Here is a 16105-nt window from a genome sequence, read left to right on the forward strand (position 1 = left end):
GTGGTGAAGGGCACTAAATAAGTTTGCCATGCAATGGACCTAGATTAGGCCCAGAAGTGGGCACTTTGTTTTTTTAGGGTAGATTCGGCGATAGCATGCGTTAGCGCATGAGCTCTCTTTCGAGACGCTGTTGTATTCAGTAAAGAGCTTGCAGCTGCCCATTGCTTACCTCTTGTTCATTACAGTTTCAGTCTTCTTTTTAGGTCTCGCTTAGGCAGCGCTTGCACTGTCTCTTCAAGACATGCTGTAATCAGGCTAGGGGCATAAAGCTCCTCCCACTTTCGGCCCAACTTTTTAATTGGCTTCTGTCACTTTTCTTTATAAGTGGTGGCTTTTCATTAGTCAAAAGGCTTAGTAGTCCCTCCTTAGTACTGCTGTGTCTCTTCTTGTAACGTCACCTCCCATGAGGGCACTCCCTGTTACATGTGTTGTTATTCAGCACGTTTTAACTGCAGCCTCCGAGCAATATTTTCTTAAATAGCTTTCTTCCTGCTGCTGCATGCAGGACACACTCTCCAGCAACGTTTTTTTTAATGGCCTGGTCTGTGCACTTCCCAGCCTGCTCCATGCACTTCCCCCTCTGGCCTCTCTGTTTCGTTTATTTTCCAATTGCTCCTGTGACAAGGGCTGGAAAGTGCTGACTATGCCAAATGCGTTTGGCAAGTAAATGTATGTCATTGTGTAGGGACTAAAGAGCAAACACTAGGCGTAGAGACGACAGCACGTCTTGCACAGAGCACACCGTATTGCTGGATATCAGATGCACCAAATTGAATCACGAAGGTATCTTCCAAGACACAAGGTAATTAGGTTAAAGACTGGGCCTGGTGTGTGATGTCTAGTAGCGCAGAAAATACAATGAGCGCAGCCCCTGGAAATATCACAATCTCAGACTGAGACTCAGTATAGTAAACTTGCGTTCTGTTTAACACATAGATTAAATTAAGAGAAAATTACGCAAGGCCCATCCCCCACTCTGATTCACATGCAACAAACAGGCCTGCCAGTCAAGCGTGTGCCATTTTAATACAGGGAGACCGAATGTGTTACACGTGAAAATTCTATATTCCGAAATAGCCAGTAAATATAAAACCGGGAGCGAGGCGTGTTGCCCAGCACAAATCGAGAGGAAATGACTAATAACGCGAAGCATGAAATACAGCCAGCCAGTTACTACATTGTGCCATACTTTAAAGCTGCGTATGGAATGCAGCACGTTCCTTTTGTGATGACTTATTCACCTTCCGTGCGGGATGGACAGATACTGACGATGACTAACCCCCTCCACTCCCCTCCACTCCCCGCTGCTCTTGGGTCTCCACTCCGTGCCTCCCAGAGATCAGGCCTCGGCCTCCTCAAGGCCTCTCCGCAGCTGGCACTCCGCCCGGGCTCGGGGTTTGTAGCGCCCAGATCTCGGCTTAGCCACATTAGGGTGCTGGAATAATGAATGTCCCTTCAGCCCCAAACACCCAGCATACACCCGCCGCCTAAGCACTGAACTAATACATTTATTTAAGCTCCAAGAAGTTGCATTTCTACCTTGGTGCATTGGATTCACTCAAGGGTGGGCATACAATTAGTCATTTTATGCTTTTTGGTCACAGGTCAGTTGCAGGTTGGACAGCTCCCATATATGTATACACTGAATAATTGATCCCACACCATCGGCACACCGATTATGTTAGACGCTTAGTAGCGCTTCGAAGCAGGCTCTGTTTTGCTACTGAGCTACCCGCCTGGTTAAACATGCCCTGAGCCAATCTGCATACCGCCCACAATTTCGCTATCATACGGAGCATGGCAGCCTTCGACAATGTCTGATGCCATGAGACCTTGCCATCCGCCTGTTTCTGCCAGTCGCTGACTTGAGACCTCGTTGTTGCCATGTTCAGTGATGCGCCTCCCGTCGAAATAAAAGGAAGAGAAAAATTCCAGCAGTTAAACTTCTGTGTGTTCCCCCACCTTTTTACTGCTTTTTTCTCTATGCCGTGGTTAAGCAACTAAGGAAGCTTCCCCCCTTGAGAACATACCCCTTAGCGAAGCTCGGGGAAATGTAAATGAGTCGCCCAGATCCACGGGATGCTGAGAAGATGCCGAGCAGCTTTTGCTGTAAAAACGGCTATACCATTAAGTTAATAAATATCAGTATTCCTTACATACGCGAGCCCCCTTTTAACTGCCTTTGGCTCTGTCTATGTGACCCAATAACTAAGGAGGTTCCCAACCCCATGGCAACCTACGTGCTAAGCAAAGCGCGGGAAACTTTTTTGCCATAATGTCAGCAAATCCCAACCTACCGTGCGGACACGGCGCCATAGGCGCTGCCTATCCTCTTCTGCACACTCCTCTTTACTACGCTGTGAGGCCCCCTCACCCCGGTGCCCGCTGCCACAAGCCAACTTGCTTCTGGCTGCTACTCGCTGGACTCCCGAGGCGAGAGAACAAAGAGGGCTTCTCCCTCATGTCAAGGGCTCTTATCGCTTTCCCGAGAGGGGAGGGGTTGTTTCGCCTGCGTAACCTAAGTGACGCTCTACCAGCCTGCCCTGCCTCCTCATATTCCCTTGTGACCCCTCCCATTCCCCTTAAACAGTGGTACACTGTACCAGCCTCTCTCTAGCTCCACGCCCGAATGCCACTAAAGGCCCCCCTCCCCTATGCGCGGGGGGGCCTCTCAAAACAGCTATGTTTTGATTGCAAGAATGCTTTATCACCTCTGGAGGGGGTGCGATAGGGGGGTTTAGAAAAGGGGTTGTATGAGTGTTGAAAATTCACAAAACATGGTTAAAAATAGTGATATGGAAAACTGAGGGAAAATAATAGTTGAGTGCTATTTTGAAGTGATGTTAGGCTTTTGAGACGGTAAAAGCTTTTTTGTCTAACAGGTGACTATGAAGTTCTGTAGTAGACTTTGCATATTTTTGGCAGATAATAATGGGGTGGAAGCGGGGAAGGCTTAATTTGTGCAGAGTTTAGTACAGCGCTTTTATAAAGAGGCACTTTTCCCTTTTCTTGTGGAGGGTAATGTGGTCATCAACAATTGCCTATATATATATATATATATATATATATATATATATATATATATATATAGCTACTTCTCTATAGCTGATCAATCTATATCACACTAGCTATAGTTATTTCTGGTTACAGTTTTATTATTTTCTATTGCTTTTTCTTTGTATACATATCTATCTGAGCCCCTCTGTCCCTCTTCTGGCTAAGTCTCCCTGTCCCTCTTCTTGCTCTGCCTCCCTCTTTCGCTCTATTTCTGTCTCCCTCTTTGTTGTCTAAGCAGCTTAGCAGCATGGGAAGATGTCACAGAAATGGGTGTCTTTACATGGTGTGAACATGAGGTATTAAGAGATGTCTCTTTAGGGGCCACCTTTGCTTTCAAGGTTGACTGTAAGAGAGGCCCTGCAGTATAAAATATCTTTTGCTAAAATCAGCTTTCAGAACTCGGTTTTTACCTTTAGCAGTTGGAATGGAATGTTAACAATTGTTATGACGTGATCCTGAATCAGCAGAAGAGTGGCCATAAATCAAAAGGGAAGTCTGCCCAACACTTGCTTGGCATTCGCCTTATGAAGTTAATTTTCAGTCTGCCTATGTGCACCTGTGCTACCAGAGATATTTGTATTTTGCAAGAGATGCTTTCCTTATTCCTTGCTTACCCTACTGCGTCATTTTTGTGTAGGCGGGTTGCATTGCTTCTTCCTTTCCCTGCTTTATCACTTTTGTGAGTGAATCGTCTGCAATGTGCTGTCAATACTTTTCATGTTTTGAGCGAGAGTACCTTGCACAGCTTTTGCTTGTGCTGCATTTGTTTTATTTTGAAGACTTGGGACTACTTCTTATCAGGTTGTACCACTTTGTGACAGTGTGGCAGTGTTTTACACAGCAGATTCTGGTGATTCGACTTTTCTTTGTGAGGAAAGCATGTACTGCTGCTGCTCATGATGTGGCTGTTCTCTGATTTTTGGGAAATAGGTCTGTGTTGAGGTTGAAACCTAGTTATTATGTCGAGCAAAGACAGAGCTTGTTCTTCAAGACATGTTGTATATACTTTGTGAGCTTACAGCCCGCATATTTCTTTTCACTTGTTTCTTTCAGTGTCCTTAAAAAATCCCTTCTTCCAAGTGTTTAATCTTTCCTATTTGTCTCTCCTTTTTATTGGTTGTTCACTCCCACAGAGCTGCGTCCCATTACTTGTAACCTTCGACTTCTTCTATTGTAGCATTTGTTTAGGGACTACTTTTCCCTTCATCTAAGAGCATTTCACACGAGTGCTCAATGTTTTCAGTAGCTCAGCGTTCTGTAAACAGGACTGTTATTCTTGTTTATCTCCTCACATAGAATATCAGATGCTGTTTTAAAGGGGCCGCTTTAATTTACTTTTTCTGACTTCAAAGTGATAGGATTACCCCGTCCCACAACCCCCTCCTGCTTCGCTGCTTCCGCCATCCCACCACCCCCTACCTATCCGTGTGTGTTCGTTTGTAGTTTTACAATTATGTCTATTGCCTGGAAACGCAGTCATTTTTTTACCATTGCTTACTTGAACCTGTGTGTGTATCTGCAGCAAGGACGCTAATCTGGCACTTGACGTCCAGCCGATATATTGCATTTCATTAAAAATAAGGCTTAGGTGTGAGTGCCAAAAGATAAGCGCTGTCAGAGAGGGAAACCTGTCAAATGACTCATCTTAGGAATTATGGGAATGCCATTTATTTAGGTTTGAAATGTGTACAGTGTTTTAATGCTGTACATATGGAGCAAGGGCACAGTCGTTGCCATGGAAAAGCCAACTGCCTTTTCTATGTATACATGGAATGATTTATTTAGAATAGGTAGAAAAAGACTAATCTTTACGTAAATATTGACAGTTACACTGGTACAGGGACAGCTTTTGCTCTCTCACCATCTTCGCGGTTTAGCACAAAAATCGTAATTTAAACACACAAACATGCAGGGGCTTTCGGTCAGTGGCTGTAAGTTATTAGTCTATTCAAGTGCCATTCAATCTTAGCTTTAGCCCATGACAGTATGAGGCCAACGGGGCTAGCCGAATTCAACCATTAGTTCGCTTCGTTGTGCCGGCATTTTATTTGAACATTTGCACTTGTGCCTAAAACGCAGTCCGCTTCAGTGCAAGGCTGGTAAATTTGTGGTTTTATTTCATGCTTTTTGAAAATTTCTTTTTGGTAACAGTCATTTTTTGCTTAGGCTTTTTTTCCACACGTGCAGAATACCCTTCGAAGGCGGCAATTTTACTTATTACTTTTTTCATGTCTTTTGTATACGTTTCCCCAAAAAAGAAAGTCTGAAAGGCCTCTTAGTGCTATCATTAACATGTTTCCTGGGCTCAGTATGGGGGCTTGGATAAAGTGTGAGTGGACTTCCAAGCTGCTGTAGCTCTGTAAGTTCTCTGAGCGGCCTTGGTCCTCAGACCTCCCACTGCAGCACCAGTCTTGCCTTCTTTGTGCGGATTTGTAGATCTGTGATCCACTGTCATCGTCGTTTTGCAGCACCCTCATGCGCTTCTTAGCTAGCCATAAACTTTTAGTACTGAAGCCAACGTGTACTGAATATCCTACCTTTCTAGTGGCTCTCAGGATCTAAAAAGTGTTGATTAATTGCCTGGCTCTAAATCTCAGAACTGTTAGTTCGTTCTTTATTCCTACCGTGTCTGTCCTGAAAGCTAAGCTTGTCTGGAGTTTGCTTGTAATAGCGATGTGCCATGTTACACTATTTTAAGCCTGCATTATCCCTATTTTCAAAGTTAATATTTGGACTGGTGAAAGATTTATGTTTAAAATTGTTTAATTTATTCATGTGAGGATGGTGTAGGCGTGTACCCTGCCAATCGTAAAGTCTGTTTTTCTTTTTGCTGAGGCTAAACCGTATCATCAGGAACAAGCATTTGCCTATGCTTGTTTTTAAATTGGTGTCCTCTGGGGATAACCTAATCAGGGTCATTTTGGAAAGTCTGCTTTGAACCTGTGGTTGTTTATTGCTGGTGGCTACTGTGAAGCATTCTCAAGTAAATGCTGACAAACCATTCAAGATGCAAGTGTAGATATCATGGGCTTGGAGAGCATCAACAGAATTTTGGTGGATATTGATGTTGCTCCAGAAGGTTCCATTGAGATGTTTAGGTTGATGGCGGATAGGATGACAGGGAGTTTCTTGACCTTGTGGCTTTCAGTTGCATGGGTTCATCACTGGGCGAGGTGGGCTAGTGCATCACCCTATGATTTGATGGTCAGAGCACCAATGAAGCCTAAACAGCCATTGGGACTGAAGCGTCTGACCGCTTAGTCATCAGCATGGATCCCTCAGCACAACAGGGTCCATGAAATCTGCTCAGGCGAAATTGGATAACATTTAAAAAAAAAATTTTTTTATAAAGGATACAATCACATCAACTGTTACAGGGTTATCCAAGAATGGATAATAGTTGTTTATACATTGGTGTGTGTGTATATATATATATATATATATATATATATATATATATATATATATATATATATATATATATATATATAGAAGGCTCCAAAACACCAACCAGTTGCACACACGAGTGGGTGCACGCCAAATCGGGGGTGTGCCCGAGTAACAAATAAGCTCCAAAAATCCCAGGAAAGTCAATCCCAAAGGAAGGTAGCACACTCAGGGGAGGTTTCACAAAAGATTTAATAAGGAAACCAACAGCAACGACGCGTTTCGCCTTGGGGCTTCGTCAAGTTGTGCAGAGAGCCGAGGCATGCGCCGGTTTAAAAAGAGGACAGCATGAAAATTCAATGAAATCAAAGTAGGACTGTGTACATGATTACATGGTCGCCATATTGGAACGGTATTGAAAATTCAATGAAATCAAAGTAGGACTGTGTACATGATTACATGGTCGCCATATTGGAACGGTATTGAAAGCAATCTTAGTATAGGCAATTGAAGCATAACAATTCAAATAAATGCCAGACCGAAAAGTATACAAGTCACGGAATATCCAAATTGTGGATATACGTGCTAGTACAGTCTCAACAATGAAAACATGTCACAATGATATAGCCCAGGATGGGCATGCGATAACAACTGAATAAATTCCCCTCTTAATGCAAAATGCATAAAATCAAGAGGCGAAAACCAAGCTAATGGACTAAATAGCGCCAAGATTCATAGCAGCATACAATAATCATGATGCATGTATCATCAAAAAAGGTCTATACTTAATTCAGTTAAAAACGCACAGCAATTACGCCCTGGATGGGCAAAACATTGAATTCAAACATGCGTCACAAAATTCATTTTAAATATTAAACACATTAAAAGAATATGTCACATGAACATGGTTCATGTAGACATAACCTGATCGGTGAAACACAGTCATAGAAAATTGGGGAGAATACATTGTATTTAATATCAAAATTAATAGATGCCCAACCAGTTAGCCTAAATGGACTGATAATTCCTCATGCATATTAAGGCCAAGCGGATGCTTACACTGTAAGTCTATTATATATCTCGATTCCAGTCGTCTGAGTCTAAGCAGACGATCACCCCCCCTAATACTCAAAGGTACGCTATCTATGCATGTGTAAGCTAACAGATCCCTGTTACTTTTATGCATTTTGGCAAAATGCCTAGCCACTGGGTATGCATCATCCTTTTTAGCAATCGCACGCATGTGCTCTAGTATCCAAAGTTTTACTGCATTGGTAGTGCTCCCGATATAATTAAGGCCGCACGGACATGTCAAACAGTAAATGGCATATGGCGTGGAACATGTTAAAAATTTGTTGATTCTTTTGGGGATGGTGACACCAGGTATCTTATAAGTAAGCGTCCGCTTACTAAATTTACAAGCCTTGCAGCGGCCACAAGGATAGAAACCATTGAGGATGGGCAACTTAGGGGTCTTTTCAGGTGCAGAATAGTGACTGGAAACCAAATGATATATATATATAACAATCCCTGCTGCCCGGAGCCCAGTCCTGGAAACCGCTGCGCAGGAAGAAGAGAGGAGACCTCAGGTGCAGTGAGCAATATTTCTTTATTGTTTCCTCGAGGAAGCGGCACACCACAGCATGACGTTTCGGCCTACACAGAGGCCTTGATCACATGACGCACGCTGGGGAAGAGGCAATTTTTAAAGTGCTAGTGCTCAGTGAAAATACATTCTCATAGGTAGGTTATGGTCACGTGTCACGCTGCATCATAGACATGGACAAAAGATTTTGAGCAACAAATATCACGGGATAATCCCTGAATTAGCGCATTTACTGCAAAAATACACTCGGTAATATTAAAGTGCAAATGCAATTTGATATTTGTAAACAATACACGGCAGAAGTCACTGGATAATCCAATGGATAGAAAGTGCAGATTAAACGCCATTGTGCAAAGTGCAAATTGTGTCATGTGGATAATATTCGGTATATACACTATATACAATACACTTCATGTACAAAATCATGTATAACAACGAATTTTTAAAGGAATGTATAAAAATATATGAATCCATAAATAGCGTGTTATAAATATATAAATATATATGTTAAAACCATGACTGTACAAGTATATTGACAATAAATATATATATAAACACAGCACTATTGGAACGGGATGAGATCTATAGTGAACATGAAGAATATTATTGCATGAATGCATTTAAGCCATAACACTAAGATCGCAGCATCCCCTGATTACCGCACAGTATTGTTTACTCGTATGTCTGCACAGAGCTGGACAGTTTAGGAGCAGAGGAGATGTTGACCCCTCCAAAGGAAAGGAGAACATCGCAGCCTCTGCCCCACAACCTCCAAATAGCTCTGAAGATGTCTGGTTGGACCTAGCCTTACCATGGATGTACCTACGTGAGTGGTGAGAGAAAAGAGAACAAAACTGTGCACGTTTTTTATGTGAAAGTTTTTAGATTTTATGTGAATTTGTGAAATTTTTTCCGACTCTTTCTCTGTAGGGCTATACTAGCTGGTTCTCTAGTAGCATTAAGGTGTAAAGCTCTTAGTACATCCAAGTGCAGCCTAAGCCTAGGCTGCACTACACACTTAAACCATCCGAACCTCTAGACTATATGCTGTTAAGACAGTAAATCTTAATAGAAAGATAGACAGATACAATAAGATTATATGATGGAGAGCAATCGACTGCTAGACAGGGGAGGAACATAGAAATCAACGGAGGTATGCTTGTATCATAGACACGTGTAAAAATCTTCCGTGGAGTTCAACCCCCCTGGTGCTCGACAGTCCATTTCCAGTATATATCTGGTCTCTAGTTTTCTCAAAGCCCCATCTCTATCACCTCCTCTCTTGAGAGGACCAACACAGTCAATGGCATAGTAGCGTAGCAGGGAACTGTCGTTGTTGTGGTGTTCTTTGAAGTGGCGGGCCACCGGGTATGTTGGATCACTTGTGTTGATGGCCCTAATGTGCTGGAGTATCCTCTTGTGCACCTGGAGTTTGGTACTCCCAACATATCGCAGGGCACACGGACACTCCAGCACATACACCACATACTCACTTTTACAGGTAAGTTGTTTTTTAATCTTACGTGCATTGGAGGTGAAAGGGATTGCATATTCCGTTTTGTTCAATCCGTGCTGGCAAGCCTTGCAGGATGAACACTTCCTAAAGCCCTTACTTTTCCCTAACCAATTTTTACTGGTAAGGACTTCGGGGCTGGATTTTACTAGGGCATTCTGCATGGAATATGCTCTCCTGTATGTGATGGACGGGGTATTGGATATTCTGTCCCCTATCACTGGGTCACATTTCACCAAATTCCAATGTTTGGAGACTATTTTCCCCAGCGCCCCATGTTGCTTGTTGTAGGCCCAAATCAATCTGACTGTTTGATCATTGGGGGTGATAGATTTTTTGTGGACTTTGGGCTGTAAGGCTTGGTCACGTGAAAGGGCATTAGCTTTGGTTATAGCCCTATCAATCACTGCGGCCTTGTACCCCCTAGCCAAGAATCTGGCCCTGCTAGCTTGTTGAGCAAGATTACATTGGGCTTCTGTACTGCTCAGGCGTCTTATGCGCAGCATTTCGCCATACGGAATGCTGCGTATAAGGTGGGCTGGATGACGGCTACTGGCGTGGAGAATTGTATTTCCAGCCGTCTCCTTACGATACAGCCTGGTTTCAAGTTTTACTGCTCCTGGTGTAACTGTCATATCTAAGAAATGCACCTGATCCCTGCTAATAGTGGAAGTAAAGTTCAAGTTGTAATCATTCCTATTAATAAGGTCAACAAAGTGCTCAGCTTCTAGACGAGTGCCCTTCCAGACTAGGAACACATCGTCTATGTAACGATACCACCTAACAATAGATCGTCTGGCAATGTCAGAGTGTGTGCCAAAGAGGAGCTGTCTCTCCCAGTAGCCCATGTGAAGGCAGGCATAACTAGGAGAGAAACAGGCCCCCATGGCCACACCCCTGACTTGTTGGTAATATCTATTGTTAAACATGAAAAAATTATGGTGTAAACAAAATGAAATCATAGAAAGTAACATGCGGTTATGGTCAGCCATGATTATTGGTCTCAGCCCTAAGTAGAATTCAATGGCTCGCAATCCGTCTTGGTGGTTAATACTAGTGTATAAAGACGTGACGTCTAGTGTTATGAGCCACAAATCCGTATCCCTCTCTATATCCTGTATCTTTCTTACAAAATCATTGGAATCTTGCACACAAGATGGTAAATCCTGAACAAATTCCTGCAAGAAAGAGTCCACATACACTGTTGTTTTTTCTAGTAAACCCCCACACGCTGCAATTATCGGTCTTCCCGGGGGTTTGTGTGGATTCTTGTGGATCTTCGGGATTAAGTATAGGACTGGCATGACTGGATGGTTGTTCTTGAGGTATTTAAGCTCATCCATGCTCAGTAGGCCAAAGGATCTCCACCCCATAAGCAACGAGTGGAAATCTTCCTGAGCTTTTTTGACCAACGAAATGTCACTGTGTCTGTAACAGTTCAAATCATTTAATTGGGAGAGGGCTTCTTCCAGGTATAGTTGTCTTGGCCACAGAACTATGTTCCCTCCCTTGTCAGACTGTCTAACAATAACATTTTCATTGGCCTGAATTTTTTGGATGAGTCGCATGTATTGATCATTTTGTGTAAATTTTTTGCGTTTAGAATTGAGCACCTTGGAGTGTAGTAACTTGATGTCTTTAACTACAGCATCGTGGAAGATGTCAAGATTATCATAAATCATAACAGGTGTAAACGTGGAGCGTGGTTTAAAAGACGTTAGCCCTCCCACCCTGCTAGGCTCACCTCCAGAGACTGCTTGGGACGATGACTGCTCCATTCTGAGTGATTCTAGGGCCTCCAAGCCCGGCATGTCACAGGCTTGTAGTCCATCATCAATTGTTTCAACCCGCGTAAGGGTGCTGCGGGTTTTGCCTCCAGCAAAGTGTTTCTGTAATTTCATTTTGCGGACAAATTTGTAAAGGTCAATTCTAGTATCCGCATAGCTGAAATCGCATGGAGGACAAAATGTGAGGCCTTTAGACAAAATGCAAAGTTCAGACTCAGACAAGATCATATCAGTCAAGTTGATAATGGAGGGGGCAACGTCCTTAACTTCAAATTGCGAGTTTACTTCCTGTTCCATCTCCTTGTACTCTTTTTCTTCCTTTTCTGCTGATTTTGCTCTTCCTCTGGATCTGGCCTTGCGACGTTGGTAGCGTTTGGCGTTGATTTTTTTGTTCCTGAGCGCGATTGCGTTCTCGGGCGTAGGGTCCCTCGCCAGTCTTTCCTTACACAGTCCAGTTCCTCTGCTGGCGTGAGCTTGGTAAACCCCAATTGCCTTCCTGATTGTGCAGAATTGGAGTCTGAATCGCTATTCATGCTTGAACTGAGGTTAGACTATATATATATAGCTAGCCCCTATTGTTGGTTTTTTGAGAGCGAAAAGAGATGTAAGAGGGAAAGGACAGAAAAATTAGTGGTGAAAGAGAAGAGGAATAGGACAGACAAGGAGAGAGATACTGTCTCTGTACATTACATTGGCATCAGCTATGCATACCGCATTACATCTGGGACCAACATTTTAAAGGAGATTTCTGCTGTGGCATTTTCTACATACATTTGGATTTGCAGCATTTTCCACATAATCCATCATCTGCTGTATAATCTGCACATTTTATCATAAAAATGTTTAGTTCTAGCTCATATGCATTAAAAGTTGTCAAAAATGCGGGAACTCATGTTGCAGCGCAGTGGAAGGCCTTCTGGTAAGGTTGACTGCTCACCTTTCTATTGCTTTTAATATACTTGGGTTCTAAATTGGTACTAATGTTGCCCATACAGTGTTAACGTGTATAAAAATTGCAAATAATTAAGTAGTACTGTCACAAAATGTGCCACGTTACACCGCATAATTTGATTTCTTGCCACATAATTTAGTCATCTCTTCCGCATAATGTAGTTCTTCCCTGTTGTATAATTCCATTCACCCTGCATATAAGTAGTGCTATATACATACATATAAGTTATCTTCTGAGTCTCAAAAGGTCATGTATACCCACTGAACCTCCGAAGGCGTACAAGGAAGAGGTAGATTGTTACCCAACAACTATTCTAGCTTGCATTGTAATTCCACAACCTGCTCCCTCCTTCTTGAGTTGTGACTCCCATGATGCCCATCAAAATGAAAAGTTGCCTTAAACTGGACTTGTATCATTGGAAGTTAACCATGCGAAATATGTTTGCCCTTTCATCTGATACTAAAAGTGCTTTCTTTTCCTGCAGGCACCATGTTGGGTATTTCTGCTGTGTGCAGCTGGGCTTTTTATTTACCAGTCACTGGACGCTATTGATGGGAAGCAAGCCAGAAGAACGAATACCAGCTCCCCATTAGGAGAACTTTTCGATCATGGCTGTGATGCAATTTCTACAGGTAAACACGTTTTTCCAGTTAGAACACCCTAATGCAGAACAATTGCTTGCTTGCTTTCATGAATATAGTCATGATGCTAGGCGCTATGGGTCAGGATAATCAGTCACATTAGGTTTTCCGCCCAAATTCCGCGATGCCTTTAGTGATTATCCTTGCTAAGCTTCCCAACACCACAGAAGATAATTTTTGTTATTTTCCTTTAGTGTTCAATTTTCTATGATGTACCTCAAAAGGTAACAGTTAACTGGATGAATTAATTTCATGGGTAAATTTATCGAGAAAATATTCGGATTGTATTATTAATATATTTTAGAGCGTAATACATCTTTTGAATTCCTCATTGTAGTTGAAAGATTGATATGAAAGTGGAAAGTATGATTTAGTGGTGCCACCGATGTGCTATTCGTTCTCTCTGCTGGACTATTGGCGCCTCCAAACCCATTGATGAGGCAATTCTGACACTAAATTTACTTGCCGGCAGGTTGCCTTTTTAGGTCGAAGCCTGCATTGCAGGCAAAGAGATATTGTGATCACCAAATCAAAGTAGAGAGAGAGGACTAGAAAAGCTAATCTGTATCCCCAGGATTATATGTAATGATCAAAAAGGACTAGCTATAGTTACAGGGGAAGTGGGACTCAAAGAAGTACGCTTGCTGGCAAACCTGTTGGTTTGTTCATGAAGCCCTCACCCACAAACCTGGTTGGTGGCATGCTTCATCATCGGGCCCACCACAGTGACACCGAATGTGTCCCGGGTGTGCTTCGACACCAGATTACTGCGGAGCTGGTATATTCGCTGAGTGTGCAGTGTCGTGAGTGAGAAAGCTATACAGTAGGTCCCAGTACCTGAGGGTAAATAGATAAGTTTAATGACTGGGCCTCTGTTAGCAATAAAAAGGCAGTTAGACGCGGTGGAGTGCGAATTATGACCTCCTGCGTCTTGTGTGGTCTACATGTTTCAGCCAGGCCTTATTAAATTTAAAACTGGCTTTCCTCAGGACCAAGTGAGTATGTGTATAAAGTGCAAGAAACTAAATCTCGGCCTGTACGTTTCCGACGTCAATTAAAGTTCCCCGCTGCTGTGTGGAAACATATGGCCGCCATAACTTCTCTGGCACCCCTGAAAGCTGTCCGCTGATGCTGCTAGCGACAGAGCGCGAGCATTCGCAGGAAACATGCATCATGGGCCTCGGTGAAATTGAGTTCCTGTGTTCTGGAAAATGGCTGGAAGTGTGTATTTTTGTTGATATTCCAATTAAAAGGGTAGGGTAGTGATGTCATTTCCGTTATGGGTACTGCAGGGTCAACTCAAATTATTAAGCTTTAAGCCGGAGACTTTCGAGGTGAGTTTAATCGGTAACACGTACCTGCCTACAATTGCAAACGTAGCCTCCAGTCGCAATGCACGTCACCAATTCGGACATCAACTCCCATCATCTCATCCGTGCACTCCGATCAACCAATAACACTATCGGCTGGCGACCATTACTGCCCTTCGCTGACACTTCCATCTCAGTCTAAAGACTCTAGACCATCAGGCCAGCCTAAAGCACGTGCGAGCAGTGCCCTCTCTGCAGCAGTCTCCCTGCGACCTAGTTTGTATTCAGAGGCCAGTCAGTATTCTGATTGCATCAGAATAGTGACTGGCCTCTGAGCACATCTCTGCACCAACCCCAATTACCTGGATTATGCACAGATTGGCATCTCACGCTTGTGCCAAGTAATTTGTCTGAGGGGGGTTCATAGTGTGTGGAAGCAGTGGGTGAGAGGAGAAGGGAGGGCAAGAAATCAGGCTGAAGGGGTGATAAAAACAGCGTATGCAGCACTGGAGCAAGATGCACAGACATCTCCTTACGCCCCTCAGAAAATTGGTGCCCTGGGCCTGTGCCCAGCCCGCCCGGGCCAAAAGCCGGCCCAAATAAAAGGAAACCCAGAGAGAGAGAGAGAGAGAATTCTTTAACCAACTCCCCTCCCCCCCACCCCCTTCCTCAACTTATGTGGAATGTCCGTTATCCAGCGCAACTGTTATATATTTTCCATGCTTCATTGTCCCTTGTGAATTATGGATTTTTTTTACTATTGCATTGTGTGCATTGCAAGTACCAAACCATATATAGGTATGGATATACACATGTTCTCACGTACATAACATATAATTCACTGAACAAACCGTGTGCAAATAGTTACAGGGATTATTGCACCGTGTTTTTAAACGTCAAAGCTTTGCAAAGAGCAAACCTGATAAAGTTGTATTTAAAAAAATATATATATTAAAACCTGCTAAGGGGTCATGCTGGCATCAGAGACGCTTCTGCTGCTACGCGGAGACCAGGAGACTGCTTCAGTCCCTCTGCATATTAAAGTCCTGGACAAGTAGCAGTGAAGCGAAATATGTAGTGTGGTGGGTAGTGCTTATTGTGTTAAAATATCAAATGTGTACGGATGTCAGCACCTACACCAGCATATCTCTAAAATACTTCGTTTTTTTCTTAACACTGCCCATTCATCTTCGTGGCTCGCCCACCCACCCTAATTCATGGCCCTCCCACAGTAAGATTCCTTGAGCCTGGCCTGCTCCAGCCTCTCCCCCTCTCAAGCGACAGGATTCCCATTAGTGCCTCCAACCCTGTCGTCTGTCCAGTGTCCATCCTCTTGCCCCTGAACCCCTTCCTGCCCCCCCCTCCAGTGGTCAACCAGCTGCCTCTTCCCCGCTGCACATCCTCCTGCCCCTTCCCTCCCAGTGCGCATTTACCTTCCTACTGCCCAGATCTGCCCCCTGCCTCAAGTTCAGTTTCCTCTCCCTTACCCCTTGTCCATTTTCAGTTCCTTTACCTTGTACATTGCACGTTCCCATGCAACTACCAGGTGCCATTTCTCTTTCCAGTGCCGTGACGTAGAATATGTCCCCCCGACCCCCAAACGTGAATGAAGCCCTAGTCTCTAGTATCTCACAGATATTCATTACCCTTTTGGGCTGAATGCCCCCCTAACGGATTTGGGGGCCCCCCGAAGAGGGGTGGGGAGAGCCGCACCTCAAGGATTGCAGTGACTTGCATTACGTCCTGCCCTATCCAAATACTAGCCCTGTCTATCTTCAGTGTCTGCTCCCCGTCGTCCAGCTCAGTGCCCATTCCAGAGTCCCCATACCTTCTGCCAGTATCAGTTTCCCTG

The 16105-nt window shown here is 43.6% G+C and overlaps 1 protein-coding gene across 4 annotated transcripts in view; it reads left to right on the forward strand.

The window, feature by feature from the left end:
- Positions 1-16105, forward strand: part of CHPT1 (choline phosphotransferase 1) — a 492288-nt gene that overhangs the window by 85423 nt on the left and 390760 nt on the right. For all 4 annotated transcript variants that reach the window (XR_015295551.1, XM_086919155.1, XM_086919153.1 and 1 more), the window contains exon 2: positions 12787-12934. Coding sequence is in view for 3 of the 4 variants with exons in the window: in XM_086919155.1 (XP_086775281.1) it covers positions 12787-12934 (148 nt within the window). In the remaining variant the exon portion in view is untranslated. The remainder of the gene's footprint in view (positions 1-12786; positions 12935-16105) is intronic.

This window comes from Lissotriton vulgaris, chromosome 1_1 (assembly GCF_964263255.1).
Source record: "Lissotriton vulgaris chromosome 1_1, aLisVul1.2, whole genome shotgun sequence".
Lineage (NCBI taxonomy): Eukaryota > Metazoa > Chordata > Amphibia > Caudata > Salamandridae > Lissotriton > Lissotriton vulgaris.